The sequence below is a fragment of the Oryctolagus cuniculus genome, chromosome 19 (assembly GCF_051225735.1).
Source record: "Oryctolagus cuniculus isolate XC-2025 breed Fujian yellow rabbit chromosome 19, ASM5122573v1, whole genome shotgun sequence".
Classification (NCBI taxonomy): Eukaryota; Metazoa; Chordata; class Mammalia; order Lagomorpha; family Leporidae; genus Oryctolagus; species Oryctolagus cuniculus.
This window is the reverse complement of record NC_142885.1, coordinates 58,984,797-59,004,437: the sequence shown is the minus strand read 5'-3', so window position 1 is coordinate 59,004,437 and position 19,641 is coordinate 58,984,797. Positions and strand designations below refer to the sequence as shown.

The window sequence follows — 19,641 nt, the reverse complement described above, 5'->3', positions numbered from 1 at the left end:
TAGCATTTTTAAAATCTAAAATTAAAACCGTAATAATCTTACAAATTGACATTACCATTTAAATCACTATTTTGATGTTGTCACAATTTGTAGAGCTTTAATGCCATTTCCTGATTTTATCTGATAAGAACGGGGTTCCCCAAGATGGGACCAGTGTCGTGGCACAGTGGGTTAAGCTGCCACCTGCAACACAGCATCTTATATGGGCGCCAGTTCAAGTCCCGGCTGTTCCACTTCCAATCCATCTCCCTGTGGACGTGCCTGGGAAGGCAGCGGTTATGGCTCAAGTCTGTGGGCCCCTGCACCCACGCTGGAGACCTGGATGGAGTTTCGGGCTCCTGGATTCAGCGTGGCCTAGCCCTGGCCATGGCAGGCATTTGGTGAGTAAACCGGTGGATTGAAGATCTCTGTCTCTTCCTCTCTCCAATGTTCTGCTCTTCAAATCAATCAATCTTTAAAAAATAAAGTTGTGTGTCACCAACACCAACTCCCTGCTCGGGGTCTCTGGCTGCGGTACCAGGGCATCTGCATCTTTCCCAGGAGGCCACACACTCAAGCTAACACTGGGTCTGTCCCTCCATGGTCAGCAGCACACTCGGGATGGAATTAGCATCCGCTCAGCCACTGCTCTCAACTTCAGAATCACGAGGGGGAACCTCTAAAACTAACGGGGCCTGGAGTCCACCCCGAGACTCATGGCAATGACCTGGGGTACAGCCTGGATCCCAGGAGACCTGGGGGCTCACGTGTACTGCTCATGCGCAGCCGAGGTTGAGAACCACTGCCGCCACACTTGCTCTCCGCCACTAACGCTGCCGGGAAAGTCCTGGAAGGGTGCTTTCCATTTGTTCCCAATTAGTGATATTCCAGGAGGACACCAGCAGTCTCTAAAATGAAGGGTTTTAAGAAATATTTCAATGATGGAGCCCATGGTGGAATAAGCCTCCACCTGTGGCGCCGGCATCCTATATGGGCGCCAGTTCGAGACCTGGCTGCTCCTCTTCCAATCCAGCTCCCTGCTAATGGCCTGGGAAAGCAGTGGAAGATGGTTCAAGTGCTTGGGCCCCCGCACCCATGTGGGAGACCTGGAAGAAGCTCCTGGCTTTGGTTCAGCCCAGCCCCAGCAGTTTTGGCCATTTGAGGAGTGAACCAGCAGATCAAAGACATCTCTCTCTCTCTCTCTGCCTCTCAAATAAATAAATAAAAATTTCAACGATGATAACAAACAGGTCAATTCAATGATGACTAATGGCTGAGTAGAAAGGAAGGAAGGTAGAACAAAGAATAAGGCGATTATATCCAGGATGTGTGAAAAAGATCCTAACAGTAAGAAAAATACCATCAACGTCCAAGAATGGACAAGAGAAAGGAGCAAAAGGCATTTTACGTCGAAAGACCCGCAGTGCCCTATAGGCACATGATAAGACACTCCGTGTTTAGCAACCCGGGAGCTGCAGATTCAAACCACAGGAAGTCAATGTCCCATCACCTCTTACATCAGGACACCTACATGGCAAGTCTGTTCCTACCAGACTCGCCTCGTCCCGCTGCTCTGGCTAGCGCTGGCCCTGCGGCTGTGGGAAACAGCCTGGCACACCCAGACAGCAGGAGAGGCACAGAGCCCGGGGCTGGGCCACCCACCGAAGGTGCCTGCCCTCACCCTGAGCACCAGCTCCTCTGGGCGCCAGCACACATTTCGAGGAAAGCCAAGACAGAGATGCCCACCCAGAAGGGCTGTGTGGTTGGATTTTCAGTTTTGTTTGGTAATTGACAAGCGGATCCTGAAATTCAGACAGAAATGCCAAGGAATCACAATAGCCGAAACAATCCTGCGTAACAACAAAGTTAGAAGACTTTCAGTGGGGCTGGTCTGTGGCGCAGTAGGTTAATCCTCTGCCTGCAGTGCCAGCATCCCATATGGGTGCAGGTTCAAGACCCAGCTGCTCAACTTCTGACCCAGCTCTCTGCTATGGTCTGGGAAAGCACTGGAAGATGGCCCAAGCACTTAGGCCCCTGTATTCACACAGGAGACCCAGAAGAAGCTCCTGGCTTCAGATCAGCCCAGCTCTGGCTGTTGGGAAGTGAACCAGCAGATGGAAGACCTTTCTCTGTCTCTCCCTCTCACTGTCTGTAACTCTACTTCTCAAATAAATGAATTAAAAAAAAAAAAAAAGGCAGCGGCTTACACGGTACCTAAAACTTACTATACTGCTACAGAAACCAAGACAGCTGGGGCTACCATCAGACAGGCTCAGAGGTAAGAGTGATGCCGTGGACTAACACTGTTGAGTCCAGAAGGAAACCCTCCCATTTATAGAGGCTCTCCAATCATAGACCCTCCTACCACACAACCCTCACCTCCTATCATCAGACCTTCTATCAGAGACATCATACATATCCTTATCTCTTACCAAACAGCCCCTTACCGCCTAGCACACACAAACTTTCATTCAAAATGGGCTGTAGATGTAACTGTAAGTGCTAACACCATAAAATTTCTGGAAGACAAGACAGGAAAAAAATATCCTCATGACCTGGGAAAGGCAAAGAGTTCTTAGATACAAGGAATTCATTTCTAGAGTTAACAGCAAAAATCCCAACAATCTGATTTTAAAATGGACAAACAACCCGAATTGGTATTTCTCAGCAAACGATAGCCAAATAGTCAACAAGAACATTAACAAATCATCAGGGAAATGCTAACCAAAACCTCAGAGGGAGACCATCTCACTTCCTACTCCGTTTAGGAAGACTGTCATCACAGCGGGTCCAGGCACCACTGCGGGTGCTCACGTCCTATCTGTATCCGAGCGCTGGTTCAGCACCAGCTTCCTGCTTCCCATCTCGCCTCCTGCCGGTGCACCTGGGAAAGCAGAGAACGATGGCCCAAGGGCCTGGGCCCCTGCCACCCACATGAGAGCCGCGTGGGGTTCCAGGCTCCGGGCTTCAGACTGGCCCCACGCTGGCACTTGTCACAGGCACTGGGGGAGTGAAGCAGCAGGTGGAGGATGTCTCTCTGCACCTCCCCCTCTCTCTGTCACTCTGTTTTTAAAAAACAAAAAGATGAACAACATTGCTGGGGGGATGTAGAGAAGGAGGCACTCTCAAACACTGGTGGTGAGAATGTGGATGTTCACAGCCAGTGTGGAAACAGTAGGGAGGTTCTTCAAAAAATCAAAACTAAGCAACCAAGGAGGAGAGGCAGGCGCCTGGCAGAAGTGAAGATGCCGGCTCAGACCCCTGAGTTTCGCCCAGGAGACCGCGGGGGCGCACGCGGGGGCGAGGCCTGACCTGGATGACGATCTTCAGAGCCTTCACTTTCTGGTCGGAGGCCCAGGCGTCCTTCAGCGACTGGTTGAGCTCCTCGATGCGGTTCACGTAATCCTGCTGGGTCAAGTTCAGCAGCTCCTTCTGGGATCCCTGGGAGCAGAGGCGCAAGAGGTAGGCACAGAAGCAGACCCCCGCTCAGTCACCGCCCCTGCATGCACCCCGAGTGCTGGGGGAGCACGGGTCTCTGGATTTTGCCGGTGTCCACCTGGGACTGACAGCTCTGTCCTGCATCAGAGAGCCTGAGCTTGGCCATGGGGGCCCGGCAGGCCCGAGCCAAGCGTCTGACACGCCGCAGAGAAGACAGCCACACTCATCACCAATGTATACCAGCCGGGGGCCATGCCCAGGGAAACAAGGGTTTCGAAGGCAGAGCCACAGAGGCAGAAAGACAGAGAGCTTCCATCCACTGGCTGACTCCCCAAATGGCCACAGCGGCAGGAGCTGGCCCAGGCAGGAGCCAGGAGCTTCATCAGGGTCTCCAATGTGAGTAGCAGAGCCCCAGGCACTCAGGCCATTTCCGCTTTCCCAGGTGCATTAGCAGGAAGCTGGATCAGAAGCAGAGCCGAGGGGCTGGCGCCGCAGCTCACTTGGTTAATTCTCCGCCTGCGGCGCCGGCATCCCATACGGGAGCATAGCAGACTAAGCCCTCACCTGCAGCGCCAGCATCCCATATGGACACTGGTTCTAGTCCCGGCTGCTTGCCTTCCAGTCCAGCTCTCTGCTGTGGCCCGGAGGGCAGTGGAGGATGGCCCAAGTGCTTGGGCCCTGCCTCCGCATGGGAGACCAGGAGGAAGCACCTGGCTCCTGGCTTTGGATCGGCGCAGCACGGGCCATGGCGGCCATTTGGGGAGAGATTCAGCAGAAGGAAGACCTTTCTTTCTTTCTCTGTCTCTCTCACTCTCTAACTCTGCCTGCCAAATGAAAAGAAAAAAAAAAAAAAAAAAGGAAGCAGAGCCAGGACTTGAACTTGTGCTGATGTGGGATGCCAGTGTCACGGGCAGTAGCTCAACCTGCTGCGCCACAAACGCTGGCCTCCCAACACCCGAATGTAAGAGAGTCAAGTGAGGGAAAAGGTTCATCTCAGAACGAAAGACAAACGGAAACACGGCCCAGACTGCAGACTGATGGGCTCAGAAAAGGCTTCCTGGAGGAAGTAGCACGTGAGACCAACTCAGGGGAGGCCAGGGGTAGGGAGGCCCTGGGGATGAGGGTGCTCAGGACAGGGGCACATGGCAGCCAAGCGCGGAGACCGGGCACAGCCACGGCACACAGCGAGTGCTCCTTCACGCTCAGCTGTCCTCGGGAGCTGTCCCCACAGCTTACGGGAGGGAAGTCAGCTACCGCCCACGAGACTGGGGACCAAACTGCACGGCCATGCGCAACTTCCCAAAACCAACGGGAAGGAGTCTTCATGGAGGAAATAAGGGTAAGTGGATAGGGCGGGCACTGTGGTGCACCAGGGTAGGCTGCTGCCTGTGACCCCGGCATCCCATATCGGAGTGCAGGCTCAAGTCTTAGCAACACCGCTTCTGATCCAGCTCCCTGCTAATGCGCCTGGGAAAACATCGGAAGATGACCCAAGTGCTTGGGCCCCTGCCACCCACACAGGAGACCCATATGAAGCTCCTGGAATCGCCTGGCTGCCGCGGCCACCATCTGAAAACCCATGAGGCCGGCACTGTAGTGTAGTAGGCTAAGCCTCTGTCTGCAGTGCCGGCATCCTATATGGCGCTGGTTCGTGTCCTGGCTGCTCCACTTCCGATCCAGCTCCCTGCTGATGTGCTTGGGAAGGCAGTGGAAAACAAACCAAATGCTTGGGCCCCTGCACCTGCATGGGAGACAAGGATGAAGCTCCTGGTTTAAGAATGGCCCAGCTCTGGCCACTGCAGCCATTTGGAGAGTGAACTAACAGATGACAGGCCTCTCTCTGTCTCTAACTCTCTCTGCCTCTCAAATAAATAAATAAATCTTTAAAAAGAAAAAAAAGAAAAAAAAAAAAAAACCCTAGGAGGACCCTGCACCAAGGGGCAAGACACAGGATCGGGCAATGCAATCGCCATGAGGCCTGTAGTAGCTTTCAAAGGAGCCTCACTGGATCCACACAACTGTTCCTTATCCCTCTACAGATTAGGTCATCGGCATCGCAGAGAGGTGACTGCCAAGGTCACCCTGCCAGGAAGCCATCTGCAGACTGAGGGTAACGACACGCCCACTGCGGACACGTGCCCGGCACTGAGCACTCCACGTACGGAAACTCATCCACTCGCTGCCGCAGCCCTCGGGGCAGGTAGCTTTTACCATCCCCATTCCACAGGTAAGTAAACTGAGGCACAGGAGCAGTTAAACATGTGCTCCAAAACTGCAGAATTACCAAAGCTGGGATGCACGTCCAGGCAGGCTGGCCCGAGACCACCTTCTCACCCGGCATGCCACATAGCCTCTCCTCTCCCATGTCCAGCACCAGGCGGGTCAGAACAGGACTGTGGGCATCTGAACAGCACATGCCCCAGCCCAGGGCAAGAAGGTGGCGTCTGTGGCTGCCTGGTGAAATCTTTCAAGAGAAGCCAGAAAGCTGCATTTGTCTGTTACCTTTCTAAGTCTTTAGAAGTCAGCAAATGGTGCCCATTTTTTCCAAAGTGCACACAGGCCAATTAAAAGGTTCCTGCGGGCCATAGGCAGCCCGCGCGGTGGCCAGGTGGAGCACTGCCTTTGTATTACACGCGCTGCCACGCAGCGAGGTGGCTCCAGCTGTCATGAGACACTGTCCCCAGACAACCAGGGCTTGCTGAGGCATCAGAGTGAGCAAAGAAGCCTTCCAAACACCACCAGGCCGACTCAGACCCCCAAGAGCTTGGCCAACGGCGACCCTGGCATTCAGTCCCAGATCAAGCCGAAGCCTCGGGAGGCCCAAGCACACGGCGCGGCTTGGATGTTCATCCAGGAGCCGCCAGCGACACAGATCTCACATGGCAGACAGGCTGAGAAGCGCCCCACCCCCCCACCCCGCACCGCGCTCACCTCCTCAAAGTCGTCCAGCTCCTCCAGCCGGGTGCGAACCTTCTCTGACATGGCGGACGCAGCGGTCCCAGCTTTGCCTAGGCAGAACGGATGTGTGTCACACAGGTGGCTTTTCTCTTACGCCAGGACCGCGGGATGTCCGGCCCGAGGGCCATAGATGGCCCACGAAATCATCTGGTCTGCAGCGCAAGCTTCAGTACATCTACAGCAGGCGAAGTTTGAACTTGATCATTTTGTGTGGCCCATGGACGATGTGGTAAGTCTCCAGTAACCCCATCCTTCAAGATTAATTCAACAAGCAGCAGCCAGTGGTTCCCCAGTGAACGTGCTGCAGAGCAGTGAGACCCCCTGGTCCAGAGACTGCACAGACTGGCAGGGGACACAGAGCTGCTTCGTTCAGGGACGAGGGGTTGGCAGACTGAGCACGTGGCACCCCGCCCTGGCGCATCTGGATTTTCACAAGGGACAAAGACTTCACGCAAAGCAAAGGCTCTCAAGGGCAGTTTCCCGGCTGCTGGCGGTGGCTCTGTTGCTCTCCAACTGAAATCTAACTGGGGGCTGGAGAGGGATTAGGAGTGGGGTTAAGAGGCTCACATCCTAGGGCTGGTGCTGTGGTGTAGCGGGTAAAGCTGCTGCCTGCAGTGCCGGCATCCCACATGGGCGCCGGCTTGTATCCCGGCCACTCCACTTCCAACCGAGCTCTCTGCCATGGCCTGAGAAAGCACCAGAAAATGGCCCAAGTGCTTGGGGCCCTGCACCTGCGTGGGAGACCTGGAAGAAGCACCTGGCTCCTGGCTTTGGATCAGCTCAGCTCTGGCTGTTGCAGCCATTTGGGGAGTGAACCAGCAGATAGAACACCTCTCCTTCTCTCTGCATTACTTTGCCTTTCAAATAAATAAAATAAATCTTAAAAAAAAAAAAAAAAAAAAGAGGCTCACACCCCCTATCAGAGGGCCTGCGTTTGAATCTCATCCCTACTTCTGATCCAGCTTCCTGCTAACGCGCCTCCTGGGAGGCAGCCGATGAGGCTGAGCATTGAGGACCTGCCATGCGTATGAGTAGACCCAGGAGGAGTTTGACTCCTGGCTTTGGCCTGCCCAGACCCAGCTGTCCAGGCACTTGGGGCCTGAATGAGCAGATGGAAACTCTCTCTCTCTCAGCCTTTCAAATGAATAAAAGATTTTCAAATAAGTAAAATCAAACAGTAAGCTTATGTTTTACTCCTAGTAACCACTTTGGTCTTTTTTTTTTTTCATGCTCTAAACCTCTAGTTTATTTATTTTTTATTTATTTGTCAGGTAGAGATATATAGATAGTGTGAGAGAGAGAAAGGTCTTCCTTCCATTGGTTCACTCCCCAAATGGCCGCTACAGGCGGCACTGTGCCGATCCGAAGCCAGAAGCCAGGTGCTTCCTCCTGGTCTCCCATGTGGGTGCAGGGGCCCAGGCACTTGGGCCATCCTCCACTGCATTCCCGGGCCACATCAGAGAGTTGGACTGGAAGAGGAGCGACCGGGACTAGAACCCGACGCCCATATGGGTTGCTGGCGGCGCAGGTGGAGGGTTAACCAAGTGAGCCACAGCGCCGGCCCCATGTTTGTTATATTTTAGTTCTGTGTCTTTAAAGTCTAGACAACTTTCAAACAGCAGGATTGCACAACACATTTTATAAAATTACATCAAATGTAAAGGCAGAATTTTCCCATCAAAACAGAAAAAATTCATCTTACCTTTTTCAGACCCCATAAACAGATTCTGCAGAGACATAAAAATTCATTAATATTGTTAATCTAAAGCAATCCTGCAGTCATCATCTTCCCCAAAACTATCACTTAACCAACTGAAGACGGAATTCCACATTGTGAAAGGGAAACACGGGTCACTAGAGAAACCCAGATTCCAGCTTCTACTCGGTCCCGGGCCCTCCCAGGGGGCCTGTGAGCGCCAGCGCCCGCACAGGGCTACCACTGAACCAGCTCTCGCTCGCTCTCAAGTCAGCGTCTCTCGCCCGCTACGCCGCTGCCACCAGGGACCGATTAAGTCTCTTCTGGGGAACCCTGGACTGCGCACAGTAGGCTGTTCCGGGGCCTGCATCCCATCAGATGCCAGCAACACCCTCTGCCCTCTTGCGAGGGCCACAGATGCCTGCAGAGCCCTGGGAGACGCATGTACTCCCGGCCGACAATCACTGCTCGGACACGCTCAAGAAAGCCACGGGAGAACGGCTCCGTGGTCCAGCAGCTCTGGCTGGCTTTGTGCTCAAGAAGGAGCCACTCAGGAGCCAAGGGGGAAGGGAGAGCCCTCCCCGGAGTCTGCGAGCTCAACTCCCTCCCTACTCACAGCCCCCACGCTGGGAAGGGCACTAGGTCACATTTCTCGGCTTCCCCTCCCCCATGTGTGGGAGACCCATAACCAGAGGTACGGAGGGCGGCTCCACAAGTCTGCCTATTCCTCCTCTGCTCCACCCATCTGGACACCAGGCGACACTGGGTTCAGCAGCGCAGCAAGATGGAAAGAGCCGGAACCCTGGCAGCCTTGGAGGTGCCACACCAGCTCCGGTCTGTCCCCCTCCTTCTCAGTGGAGGGAGAGATGCACATCACTCCTGTCTACGTCACAGCAAGGTGGGAACTGGATTTGGCTTCTGAGCTCATGCCACTTAAACTCCAAAGTCCTAAGTTAACAGTACTCTTCGGATGGAAGCAATCAGATAAGGGTGTGTGTGTGGGGGGCACGTGCCCCAGAAGGTGTTCTGGCCAGGGGCTGGGTATGCCCCTCACTCTGCCTGCTGGTTCATCACAATACCCTGTCTCCACCCATACTCCATGCTCCAACGGCGGCCCCACCCTGGGCCGCCCACCTCCAGGACATGAGCTAAAGGAAGCCCCTGCCCGTCCCAGGTTAGCTTCTCGCAGAGGTTCCGTTACCTAACAAAAAGCTGACTCAGACCAGTGGCCAGGGAGGCTTATGAGCAACTGAGTAGGATTCTGGGTGCACCTGCTCTCAGCGCTCCCGGGCCTGGCTTTCCATGAACAACGTGCTCAGGGGAAGGCGAGCCTTGAGCTTCACGCAGGACCCCCGCGTGTGAGCCACTGCGTCACGGAGCGGCCACGCAAAGCACAGGGCAGCTGCCCCACACCCGGAGGCGCTCTCCTTGTTCGGCACCACAGCCGCCCCAGGACAGGACGCGACGGGACAGGACCAGAACACGGCAGCTTTGTCTGCGCTGTGCCACAGCCCGGACTGGACAAACCCATCAGCGCGTTTTCCCCCAAGGAACACTGGCGTCAGACGGGAAGCTCACAGAGCGACAGGACTTGGGACGGGGGGCGAGGGGGGAATCGGGGGCCCCAGCCAAGGTCCGTGGGACTCACGATGGACAGCTTTTCCGTGGTCGTGTACCGGGCCAGGATCTCTCCCCGCTTGTTGGCCCAGGGCTCAAAATCCGATCCCAGGACGGCGTTGTCGTCTCTCTCACGCCTCTTCCTGGCGCCGTCCTAAAGAGAGGCAAGACGGGGTCTTCAGCAGCCGCGTCACTGGAATCCTTAGAAGCATTTCTGGGCCAGAGGCTCCGACCTTGTCCTGCGCATTGAACCCCCTTGGTCTCTGGCTAAGCACCGTGCGTAACAGTCATTAACTACACAAGAGTAAAAAAAGAAAAAGTGCTAAGCACAAGGCAAACAGTCCTACCGTGGAATAGATCTGTCAAAAGGCTTATAGTGACAAAAGAAATTTTTCAGGTCATTGCACCACAAATGGCCAATTAAGAAAAAAATAAAAAGCTCAACTTCATTGAGAATCACAGGAAGGCCAATGGAAAAACAGCACTTTTCAACTATCAGGGTGGCAATGCTACAGTGGCTGCTCACAGCCAGCTCAGTAAGAGACAGGACACCCAACACCGCTGGCGGCAGGATGACGAGATGATGGCCTTCCAAACCCCAAACACCCAGTGCCCGTGCCCCGTCAGGTGCCGCCGGTAGGAAGCGGTCCTGCAGAAATCTGCACACGTGTGCACCGAGTCACACGTATGGTCAAGGGACACAGGGCATCACCATTCATCACAGCCAATACCAGAACCCACCTACATGGACATCAGGAGACAAAGCCTAGGGTTACAAGGCAGCCACGCAGAGCACCAAGGCTGTTCTATGTGTTCTAACACAGAAGGTTCTCTGGGACATAGGGTCATGGTAAAAACACAGCACAGGGCGTTGGATGCAGAGTTGACACCTACGTCTCACACCAGAGCGCCTGGGTTTGATCCCTCACCCTGGGTTCGGATTCCAGTTTTAGGTCAATGCAGACCCTGGGAGGTGGCAGTCAATGGCTCGAGTGATTGGAACCCTGCCTCCACGTGCGAGATCTGGATTGCGTTCCTGGCTCCCGGCTCTAGCAGAGCCCTAGGGGGAGTGAACCAGCAGGTGGAAGCTTGATTGCTCTCTCAAAAGACAAGAAAAAAATATTTCAAAAATAAGTTTCAGGAGCCGGCGCTGTAAAGCAGTGAGTTAAAATATCGGTTATATGGCCAGCATTCCACATCAGACTGCTGGTACAAACCCCGAATCCTGAACCCCAGCTGCTCCACTTTCCATCCAGCTCTCTGCTGATGCACCTAGGAAGGCAGTGGAAGATGGCCCAAGTACCTTGGGGGTCCCTGCCACCAACACGGGAGACCTGGATGGAGTTTCTGGCTCCTGGCTTCAGTCTGGCCCAGTACTGGTTATTTCAGGCTTTTGGGGAGTGAACCAAAGGATGGAAGATCTCTCTCCTTCTCTGCTGTTTTTCAGAAAAGAAAAAAAAAATGGGGCCAGTGCTGTGGCATAGCAGGAAAAGCCAACACCTGCAGTGCTGGCATCCCATATGGGCACCGGTTTGAGTCCTGGCTGCTCCTCTTCCAATTCAACTCTCTGCTATGGCCTGGGAAAGCAGTAGAAGATAGCCCAAGGCCTTGGGCCCCTGCACCCACGAGGGAGACCTGGATGAAGCTCCTGGCTCCTGGCTTCAGATCAGCACAGCTCCCGCCATTGCGGCCATCTGGGGAGTGAACCAGCAGATGGAGGACCTCTCTCTCTCTCTGCCTCTCCTTCTCCAACTCTGACTTTCAAATAAGTAAATGAAATCTTTACAAAAATTTGTAAATGAGTTTCAGAAAAAAGTATTAGACATATGCAACACAGCACAGGACGATGGCTGGCTGGGTGGATTGCGCCGTCGGACAGGCAGGATCCTGATACCGGTGTGGGTGGGACGCAGCACATCCCTCTCTCCAGCTGCCCCTCTGAAGGGAGGTTACAAGCCTTCCCACAAGCAAGGCCGAGAACGGACAGGGGTGCATTTCCAGAAACGCCTGCCGTGTAGTCAGCAGGCACTGCTACTACTGTTGTCACCACTGCTACACACACACACACACACACACACACGTGTGGACGTGCTCACAAACTGCCACCACAGGGATCTGCCAAAGCGACAAGGGAAAGCTGTGGACGAATACGCCACGGCGGCCAGCCCTGGGCTCCAGAGATGCAGAACGCGATCAGGGCTCCCCCTGCAGGACTGTCAGCAGTGCTCGACTCTTTTACAATAACCGTCAGCGAATCACGCTGGGAATTACGTAAGAGCAAAGAACCACAGAAGCAAGGAAATGAAAGGAAAGATTTTAAAGAGCTTTCAAAAAGGGCGGGCATTTGGCCCAGAAGTTAAGCTGTGGCTCAGGGATGCCCACGTTTGAGTACCGGAGTCCCACACCTGGCTCCAGCTGCCGACTAATGCAGACCTGGGGCGGTGGTGACAGTGCAAGTGCTGGGGTTCCCGGGCTGCACCCCAGCTGCTGGCCGTGGCCCCTAGGCAGGGACAGTTGGGGAGTGAGCCAATAGATGGGAGTTTTCGTGTTTTTTCTCCCCCTCCCTCCCCTCTTCCTTTCCCTCCCCCACTCCCTCCCTCTCCCCTCCCCCCTCCCCCTTCCCCTTCCTCCCCCCCTCCCCCTCTCTCATAAATAAAGGAAGGGAAAAGCCTTCCTGGATCTGGGCACTGCCCTGTCCTTTCAGTGACGGGCAGTGGATCTGAATCGTTACGGCCAGAACACACCTGTGCACTACCCGTGCAACTCACAAGCAGGCAGCAGGAAACCACCCACCTCTGCCCCCGCAGACCCCACCGCCCAGCCCCCGCAGGAGCACCGCAGGCCAGGGTCTTACCGTGCCTGCTGCCGTGGCCGTGGGGTCGGCGGTGGCCGCGAACATGGAGAGGGGGTCGGTGCCATCGAGCACGCTGCTCAGCGGGTCCACCACCGAGCTGGAGGAGGAGGAGGACGTGGAGGAAGTGCTTCCCTTCCGGCTCAGTTTCTTTGTCTTCGATTCCGTGACCTGTGGGGAACGTCTGCGCAGGTCAAGTGGGGTCCCCCAGACCCTTCCCCAGCGCAACCCTCGAGTGGGCTCTTTCCTCTCTGTTGGGTGTCACAGCCCACGGTCACCAGCACAGCAAGTTATCGACCTGCACAGGGGCTGCCTTTGCTGTCACAAACTGATGTGGCTCAGACTCATGGCTGTCGAGGCCAGGAAGGCAGGCGGTTAAGGCTAACAGGCGTGGAGAAAATCCAACAGCGGGCACGCCTGGGGCACAGCAGGTTAAGCTGCCACAGGCAACACCCACACCCCACAGCAGCGCGCCCGTTTGCGTCCTGGCTGCTGCTCTTCCAACCCAGCTCCCTGCTGCTGTGGCTGGGGACGCAGAAGATGGCCAAGTGCTTGGGCCCCTGCCACCCACGTGCCAGACTCAGATGGAGTGGCCGGTTCTTGGTTTCGGCCTGGCCCTGGCTTGGCTATTGCAGCCATTTGGGGAGTGACCCAGGGGGTGGAAGATCTCCCCCAACCCGCATCACTCTACCTTTCAAGTGAAATTTAAAATCTTTAAAAAAGAACAAAATCCAGCATTTCGAGAAGCCCTGGGCAAACTCACGGTGATGGGCTTCAGCGGGTGGTACTCCCCGAAGTCCAGCGGCACAGCCTCCAGCCGACACGACGCCAGCTCAGCTTTGTAGTTCCGATTCCTGGAGTGCCTGGGAAGCCGGGCAGGGGAACAGGTTAGGCAACAGGAACCTTCTGCAGACTTCCTCAATGCTGGAGAGGTTCAGAGCAAATATTCCTACCAAGGTCAGTAAGAAACTCGGAAGCGGGGCGGGCACCCAGCACAGCGGCTAAACGCTGCTCGTGACACCGACTACCCATCGCCGAATGTCAGGGTTCAAGTCCCAGCTACACTTTGGAGCCCAGCTTTCCGCTGGTTAGTACCCTTGGGGGCAGCAGGTGATGGCTCAAGTACTGGGGTCCCTGCCACCCCATGGGATACCCAGATTGAGTTGCTAGCTCCTGGCTCTGGCCTGGCCTAACCCTGGCTGTTATGGGCATCTGGGGTGTAGAAGAGCAGATCAGAGGGGGCTGGCATTGTGGCATAGCAAGAAGCTAAGCCTCCACCTGCAGAGCCAGCATCCCATACAAGTGCCCATTTGTGTCCCGGCTGCTCCTCTTCTCATCCAGCTCCCTGCTATGGCCTGGGAAGGCAACCAAAGATGGCCCAAGTCCTTTGGCCCCTGAAGCCACATGGGAGACCCAGATGAAGCTCCTGGCTTTGGTCTGGTCCAAGCCTGGCCATTGTGGCCATTTGGGGAGTGAACCAGTGGATATAAGATCTGTCTATAACTCTATAACTCTGCCCTTCAAATCTTAAAAAAAAAAAAAAAATGGAGAAGGGAGTTTTTATTTTTAATACTGCTGTTGTAAATAACTTTAAGAAAACATTTTCCCTTCCTGAGAGCCCATGTGAAGCCACTGTGTTCCCACTTTCTATCATTTGTTATTTTTCTCCAATGTGCTCTCTGCTCTGTGCCACTTCCTGCAGTTGGGGAAGTTAAGGCATTTTCTACTAGTCCTGGGTCTGTGGCTAACAGCTAATAGTGACCTCTACTGGACACTTTCTCAAAATCACGATTTTTTTTTTTTTGCTGCTGCCACCACAGCTAATAGAGTTGGTAAAAAAAAATTCTCCCGAGTGCCAACCTCCACTAATGCAAAGGGCCAGTCTGGTCCCCTGGCAGCTGCCACAGAGTTGCAGCGAAACTCTCCATACCTCCCCTGGAGGCTGGGGCTAACTCTCAACTACTCCAAGTGTGAAACTTGGACCACCAGTGATGGCACCACCCGGGGAGGGCTGAAACAGCCCAGACACAGAGCCAGCATCTGCAGCTTAACAAGACCTCCAGGTGGCTTAAAGGCACATTAAGGCCAATGACTCCTTATTTTTAAGTGATTTACCTCTGATCAAACAAACAGAAATCCCATGGCAATTTACCAAATCAATGTCCTTATCCTGGAAATACTAAACGCTTTTTTGCCAGCTTTTAATTCTCAAGTAATTTTTTGATTACCGACTGCATCTGACTACACACCTCCCTCAATGCTATTTTTTTTTTTTTAATTTAAAATTTGGGCCAGCATTGTGGCATAGCAGGTAAAGCCGCTACCTGCAGCACCGGCATCCCATATGGGTTCGAGTTCCAGCTGCTCCACTTAAGATTCATCTTTCTGCTATGGCCAGGGAAAGTAGAAGATGGCCCAAGTCCTTGGGCCTCTGCACCCATGTGGGTGACCTGGAGGAAGCTCCTGGCTTCAGATTGACACAGCTCTGGCTGTTTGCAGCCAACTGAACAGTAAACCAGTGGATGGAAGACCTCTCTCTCTGCCTCTCCTTCTCTGTAACTCTTTCAAATAAATAAACTTTAAAAAAAATTAATATTTGAGCTGGCGCTGTGGCTCAATAGGCTAATCCTCCGCCTGCGGTGCCAGCACCCTGGGTTCTAGTCCCGGTTGGGGCACCGGATTCTGTCCTGGTTGCTCCTCTTCCAGGCCAGCTCTCTGCTGTGGCCAGGAGTGCAGTGGAGGATGGCCCAGGTGCTTGGGCCCTGCACCCCATGGGAGACCAGGAGGAAGCACCTGGCTCCTGGCTTCGGATTGGCGTGGTGCGCCGGCCTCAGCGCGCTGCTGCGGCGGCCATTGGGGGGGGGGGTGAACCAATGGAAAAAGGAAGACCTTTCTCTCTGTCTCTCACTCTCACTGTCCACTCTGCCTGTCCAAAAAATAAAAAAATAAATTAATATTTGAGAGGCATAGCAACGAAGAGATCAATCTCCCATCTGCTGGTTCACTCCCCAGATGCCCGCAGCAGCCGGGACGGAGCCAGGCTGAAGCCAGGCACCAGCAACTCCATCTGGGTCTCATACGTGGGAGGGAGGAACCCAGCAGCCGTCACCTGCAGCCTCTCAGAGTACGCATTAGTGGGAGGCTGGGAGCCAAAGCAGAGCCAGGATTGGAACCCAGGTGAGACACGGCGGAACCCAGGTGAGACACGGCGGAACCCAGGTGAGACGCGGCGGAACCCAGGTGAGACACGGCGGAACCCAGGTGAGACGCGGCGGAACCCAGGTGAGACACGGCGGAACCCAGGTGAGACGTGGCGGAACCCAGGTGAGATGTGGTGGAACCCAGGTGAGATGTGGTGGAACCCAGGTGAGACGCGGCGGAACCCAGGTGAGACGTGGTGGAACCCAGGTGAGACGCGGCGGAACCCAGGTGAGATGTGGTGGAACCCAGGTGAGACGCGGCGGAACCCAGGTGGTGAAGAGGCTTCCGTGAAATGTTGCAAGTGAAGCATTTGTAATCACTGTAAATAGAGCGGCAGAAACACCTTTCCCCTCTGGGGTCCTCCTTGGTGTCACCACTCACTCACAGATGGTACTGAGCGCCTGCAATCACAGTACTCACAGACGGTACTGAGCACCTGCAATCACAGTACTCACAGACGGTACTGAGCGCCTGCATCACAGTGCTCACAGTCGGTACTGAGCACCTGCAATCACAGTACTCACAGATGGTACTGAGCGCCTGCATCACAGTACTCACAGTCGGTACTGAGCGCCTGCAATCACAGTACTCACAGTCGGTACTGAGCGCCTGCAATCACAATACTCAGTCGGTACTCAGCGCCTGCATCACAGTACTCACAGACGGTACTGAGCGCCTGCAATCACAATACTCAGTCGGTACTCAGCGCCTGCAATCACAGTACTCACAGTCGGTACTGAGCACCTGCAATCACAGTACTCACAGTCGGTACTGAGCACCTGCATCACAGTGCTCACAGACGGTACTGAGCACATGCAATCACAGTACTCACAGTCGGTACTGAGCGCCTGCATCACAGTGCTCACAGTCGGTACTGAGCACCTGCAATCACAGTACTCACAGATGGTACTGAGCGCCTGCATCACAGTACTCACAGAAGGTACTGAGCACCTGCATCACAGTACTCACAGACGGTACTGAGCACATGCAATCACAGTACTCACAGATGGTACTGAGCGCCTGCATCACAGTGCTCACAGTCGGTACTGAGCACCTGCAATCACAGTACTCACAGACGGTACTGAGCACCTGCAATCACAGTACTCACAGACGGTACTGAGCGCCTGCAATCACAATACTCAGTCGGTACTCAGCGCCTGCATCACAGTACTCAAAGCCGATACTCAGCGCCTGCATCACAGTACTCACAGACGGTACTGAGCGCCTGCATCACAGTACTCACAGACGGTACTGAGCACCTGCAATCACAGTACTCACAGTCAGTACTGAGCGCCTGCATCACAGTACTCACAGACGGTACTGAGCACGTGCAATCACAGTACTCACAATCGGTACTGAGCGCCTGCATCAGTACTCACAGACAGTACTGAGTGCCTGCATCACAGTACTCACAGACGGTACTGAGCACCTACAATCACAGTACTCACAGCCGGTACTGAGCACCTGCAATCACAGCACTCACAATCGGTACTGAGCACCTGCAATCACAGTACTCAGCCGATACTGAGCACCTGCAATCACAGTACTCACAGACGGTACTGAGCGCCTGCATCACAGTACTCACAGTCGGTACTGAGTGCCTGCATCACAGTACTCAAAGCCGGTACTGAGCACGTGCAATCACAGTACTTGCAGTCGGTACTGAATGCCTGCAATCACAGTACTCACAGTCGGTACTGAGTGCCTGCATCACAGTACTCACAGACGGTACTGAGTGCCTGCATCACAGTACTCACAGACGGTACTGAGTGCCTGCATCACAGTACTCACAGACGGTACTGAGTGCCTGCATCACAGTACTCACAGAAGGTACTGAGCGCCTGCATCACAGTACTCACAGAAGGTACTGAGCGCCTGCAATCATAGTACTCACAGTCGGTACTGAGCGCCTGCATCACAGTACTCAAAGCCGGTACTGAGCACCTGCAATCGCAGTACTCACAAGACGGTACTGAGCACCTGCATCACAGTACTCACAGACGGTACTGAGCGCCTGCATCACAGTACTCACAGACGGTACTGAGCGCCTACAATCGCAGTTCAGTCTAGCGGGGAAACAGATGAACACCACCGTCACACAGACTCCAGACATCGTAAGGGATTGTGACACCGCAGCGATTAAGGCAGCCTTTTCCTGGCGTTCTGACTGCGGTGTCGAAGATGCACGGAGAAGGCGGACGTTCCCTGGGAGAGCAAAGTGAGGGCGTGGAGGAGCCCAGCGGCACCGGTGCCCCGCGCTGTGGCGAGGGCGGGCAGCCGGTCCCCAACACAAGCCGCAGCATCGCCCTGCGCTCCCGCGGCGGAGGCTGCAGACCCTCGCACCGCCCCACCGCCCGAGGACCGCAAGATGGTCTCCCTGGGCGGCGGGGCTCGGCCTCCGGGACCCCGCTCGGGCCCTGTCCTCCCGCGAAGCCGCCCCCGAGCCGCGGGTGGGGCCGACCGCTCGGTCCTCCGTCCGGGCCAGGGCGGACGGAGGGCGGCCACGGGTCCAGCCTTCCCCGGAACCGAGAGCCCAGCGCGCAGAAACTCGGGTTTGCTTTAGGGGAGGAATGGACAGGGGGGCTCGGCCGGCTCGGGGCCTGGGCAGATCAGGAACCCCTCGGCGCGGGTTCGGAGTGCTCCCGGCGATCGCGGGAGATTCCGGGGCCGGAGCAGCCCGCGGGGTGCGGCGGGAGACCGTGCACAACCCGCACAGACAGAGAGACCCGGGCAGAACCAGGCACAGCCCCTGCCCCAGGTCCACCCGCCGCTCCTTCCTTACCAGGGAAAGGCAGACATCTTGCCGATCACATGACCACCCGCCTCCCGGCCGCCAGCCCCGCGTCTCTCTTTTAAAACAGCGCCACGCCCCGCCAGGCCCCCGAGATCCCGTGGCCGGCACCGCCCCCCGCGCGGGGCCCGCCCACCGGCGCCATGATGGTGAGGGGCAAGGGCCTCCGCTGGCGCCATGATGGTGAAGGGCAAGGGCCTCCGCCGGCGCCAAGAGGACGAGGGGCGGGGCTTGGTGCAGCTGCGCCCTCTAGAGGAGGAGAAGAAACCCCAAGGGGCGGAGCCGAGATGCTAAGCGAGACCTGGGCTGGAACGAGGGAGAGTCTCGGGGTTCCTCTTGCACGCTGCCTTGCGGCAAATCGGCTGTGGGGGTGGTAACCCACGCCCCAGCTCTAGGCCAGCACCGACGATTGGGCGTGCAAGGGCTGCCTCAGACAAATACGATGAACTGAACTGGGAGCTTGGAGCTCGCGTTTCACCCATCTGTTGTAAGGCCGCACGTTTCTGTGCAGGTGTAGGTCCGTTTGGGGGGGAGAATGTGTGTGCGCTGTGGGCAGAGCCGCCACCTGCAGTGCCAGCATCCCATATCAGCGCCGGTTCGAGTCCTGGCTGCTTCACTGCCAATCCAGCTCTCTGCTATGGCCTGGGACAGCAGTAGAAGATGGCCTAAGGCCTTGGGCCCCTGCACCCCATGGGAGACCTGGAGGAAGCTCCTGGCTTCCAATAGATTCAGCTCCAGCCTTGCAGCCAGTTGGGGAGAGAACCAGCGGATGGAAGATTGTCTCTGCCTCTCTGTAACTAAATATATGTGCCCCAGGGTTTCTCTTCTTGCAAAAAAAAAAAAAAAAAAAAAAAAAAAAAGGCTGGAAGAAACAGCCATCCTTCAAGCAATGGTCACTGTGTGCGTGACTTCGTGTCTTCCTCTCTGCAAACTTCTTTTTTAAAAGAAAGATTTGTTTTATTTATTTGAAAGAGTTACAGAGAGGTAGAGACACAGAGAGAGGTCTCCCATCTGCTGGTTCACTCCCCAGATGGCTGCAACGGACGGAGCTGCGAGGATCCGAAGCCAGGAGCCAGGATCCTCCTCCAGGTCTCCCACGTGGGTGCAGGG

General features: G+C 55.3%; 1 protein-coding gene across 2 annotated transcripts in view; it reads right to left on the bottom strand.

Moving 5' to 3' along the window:
* Positions 1 to 18,567, bottom strand: part of VPS35L (VPS35 endosomal protein sorting factor like) — a 93,103-nt gene extending 74,536 nt beyond the window's left edge. Inside the window, exons 1-8 of one of the 2 annotated variants that reach the window (XM_070064787.2) lie at positions 18,523 to 18,567; positions 17,773 to 17,945; positions 13,303 to 13,402; positions 12,543 to 12,710; positions 9,720 to 9,842; positions 8,078 to 8,102; positions 6,349 to 6,425; positions 3,292 to 3,420 (exon numbers count right to left, since the gene is read on the bottom strand). In XM_070064787.2, coding sequence (XP_069920888.1) covers positions 3,292 to 3,420; positions 6,349 to 6,425; positions 8,078 to 8,102; positions 9,720 to 9,842; positions 12,543 to 12,587 — 399 coding nt within the window. In that variant the 5' untranslated portion in view covers positions 12,588 to 12,710; positions 13,303 to 13,402; positions 17,773 to 17,945; positions 18,523 to 18,567. The remainder of the gene's footprint in view (positions 1 to 3,291; positions 3,421 to 6,348; positions 6,426 to 8,077; positions 8,103 to 9,719; positions 9,843 to 12,542; positions 12,711 to 13,302; positions 13,403 to 17,772; positions 17,946 to 18,522) is intronic. The other variant, XM_002711807.6, reaches the window with a different exon arrangement.
* Positions 18,568 to 19,641: the final 1,074 nt, after the last annotated feature.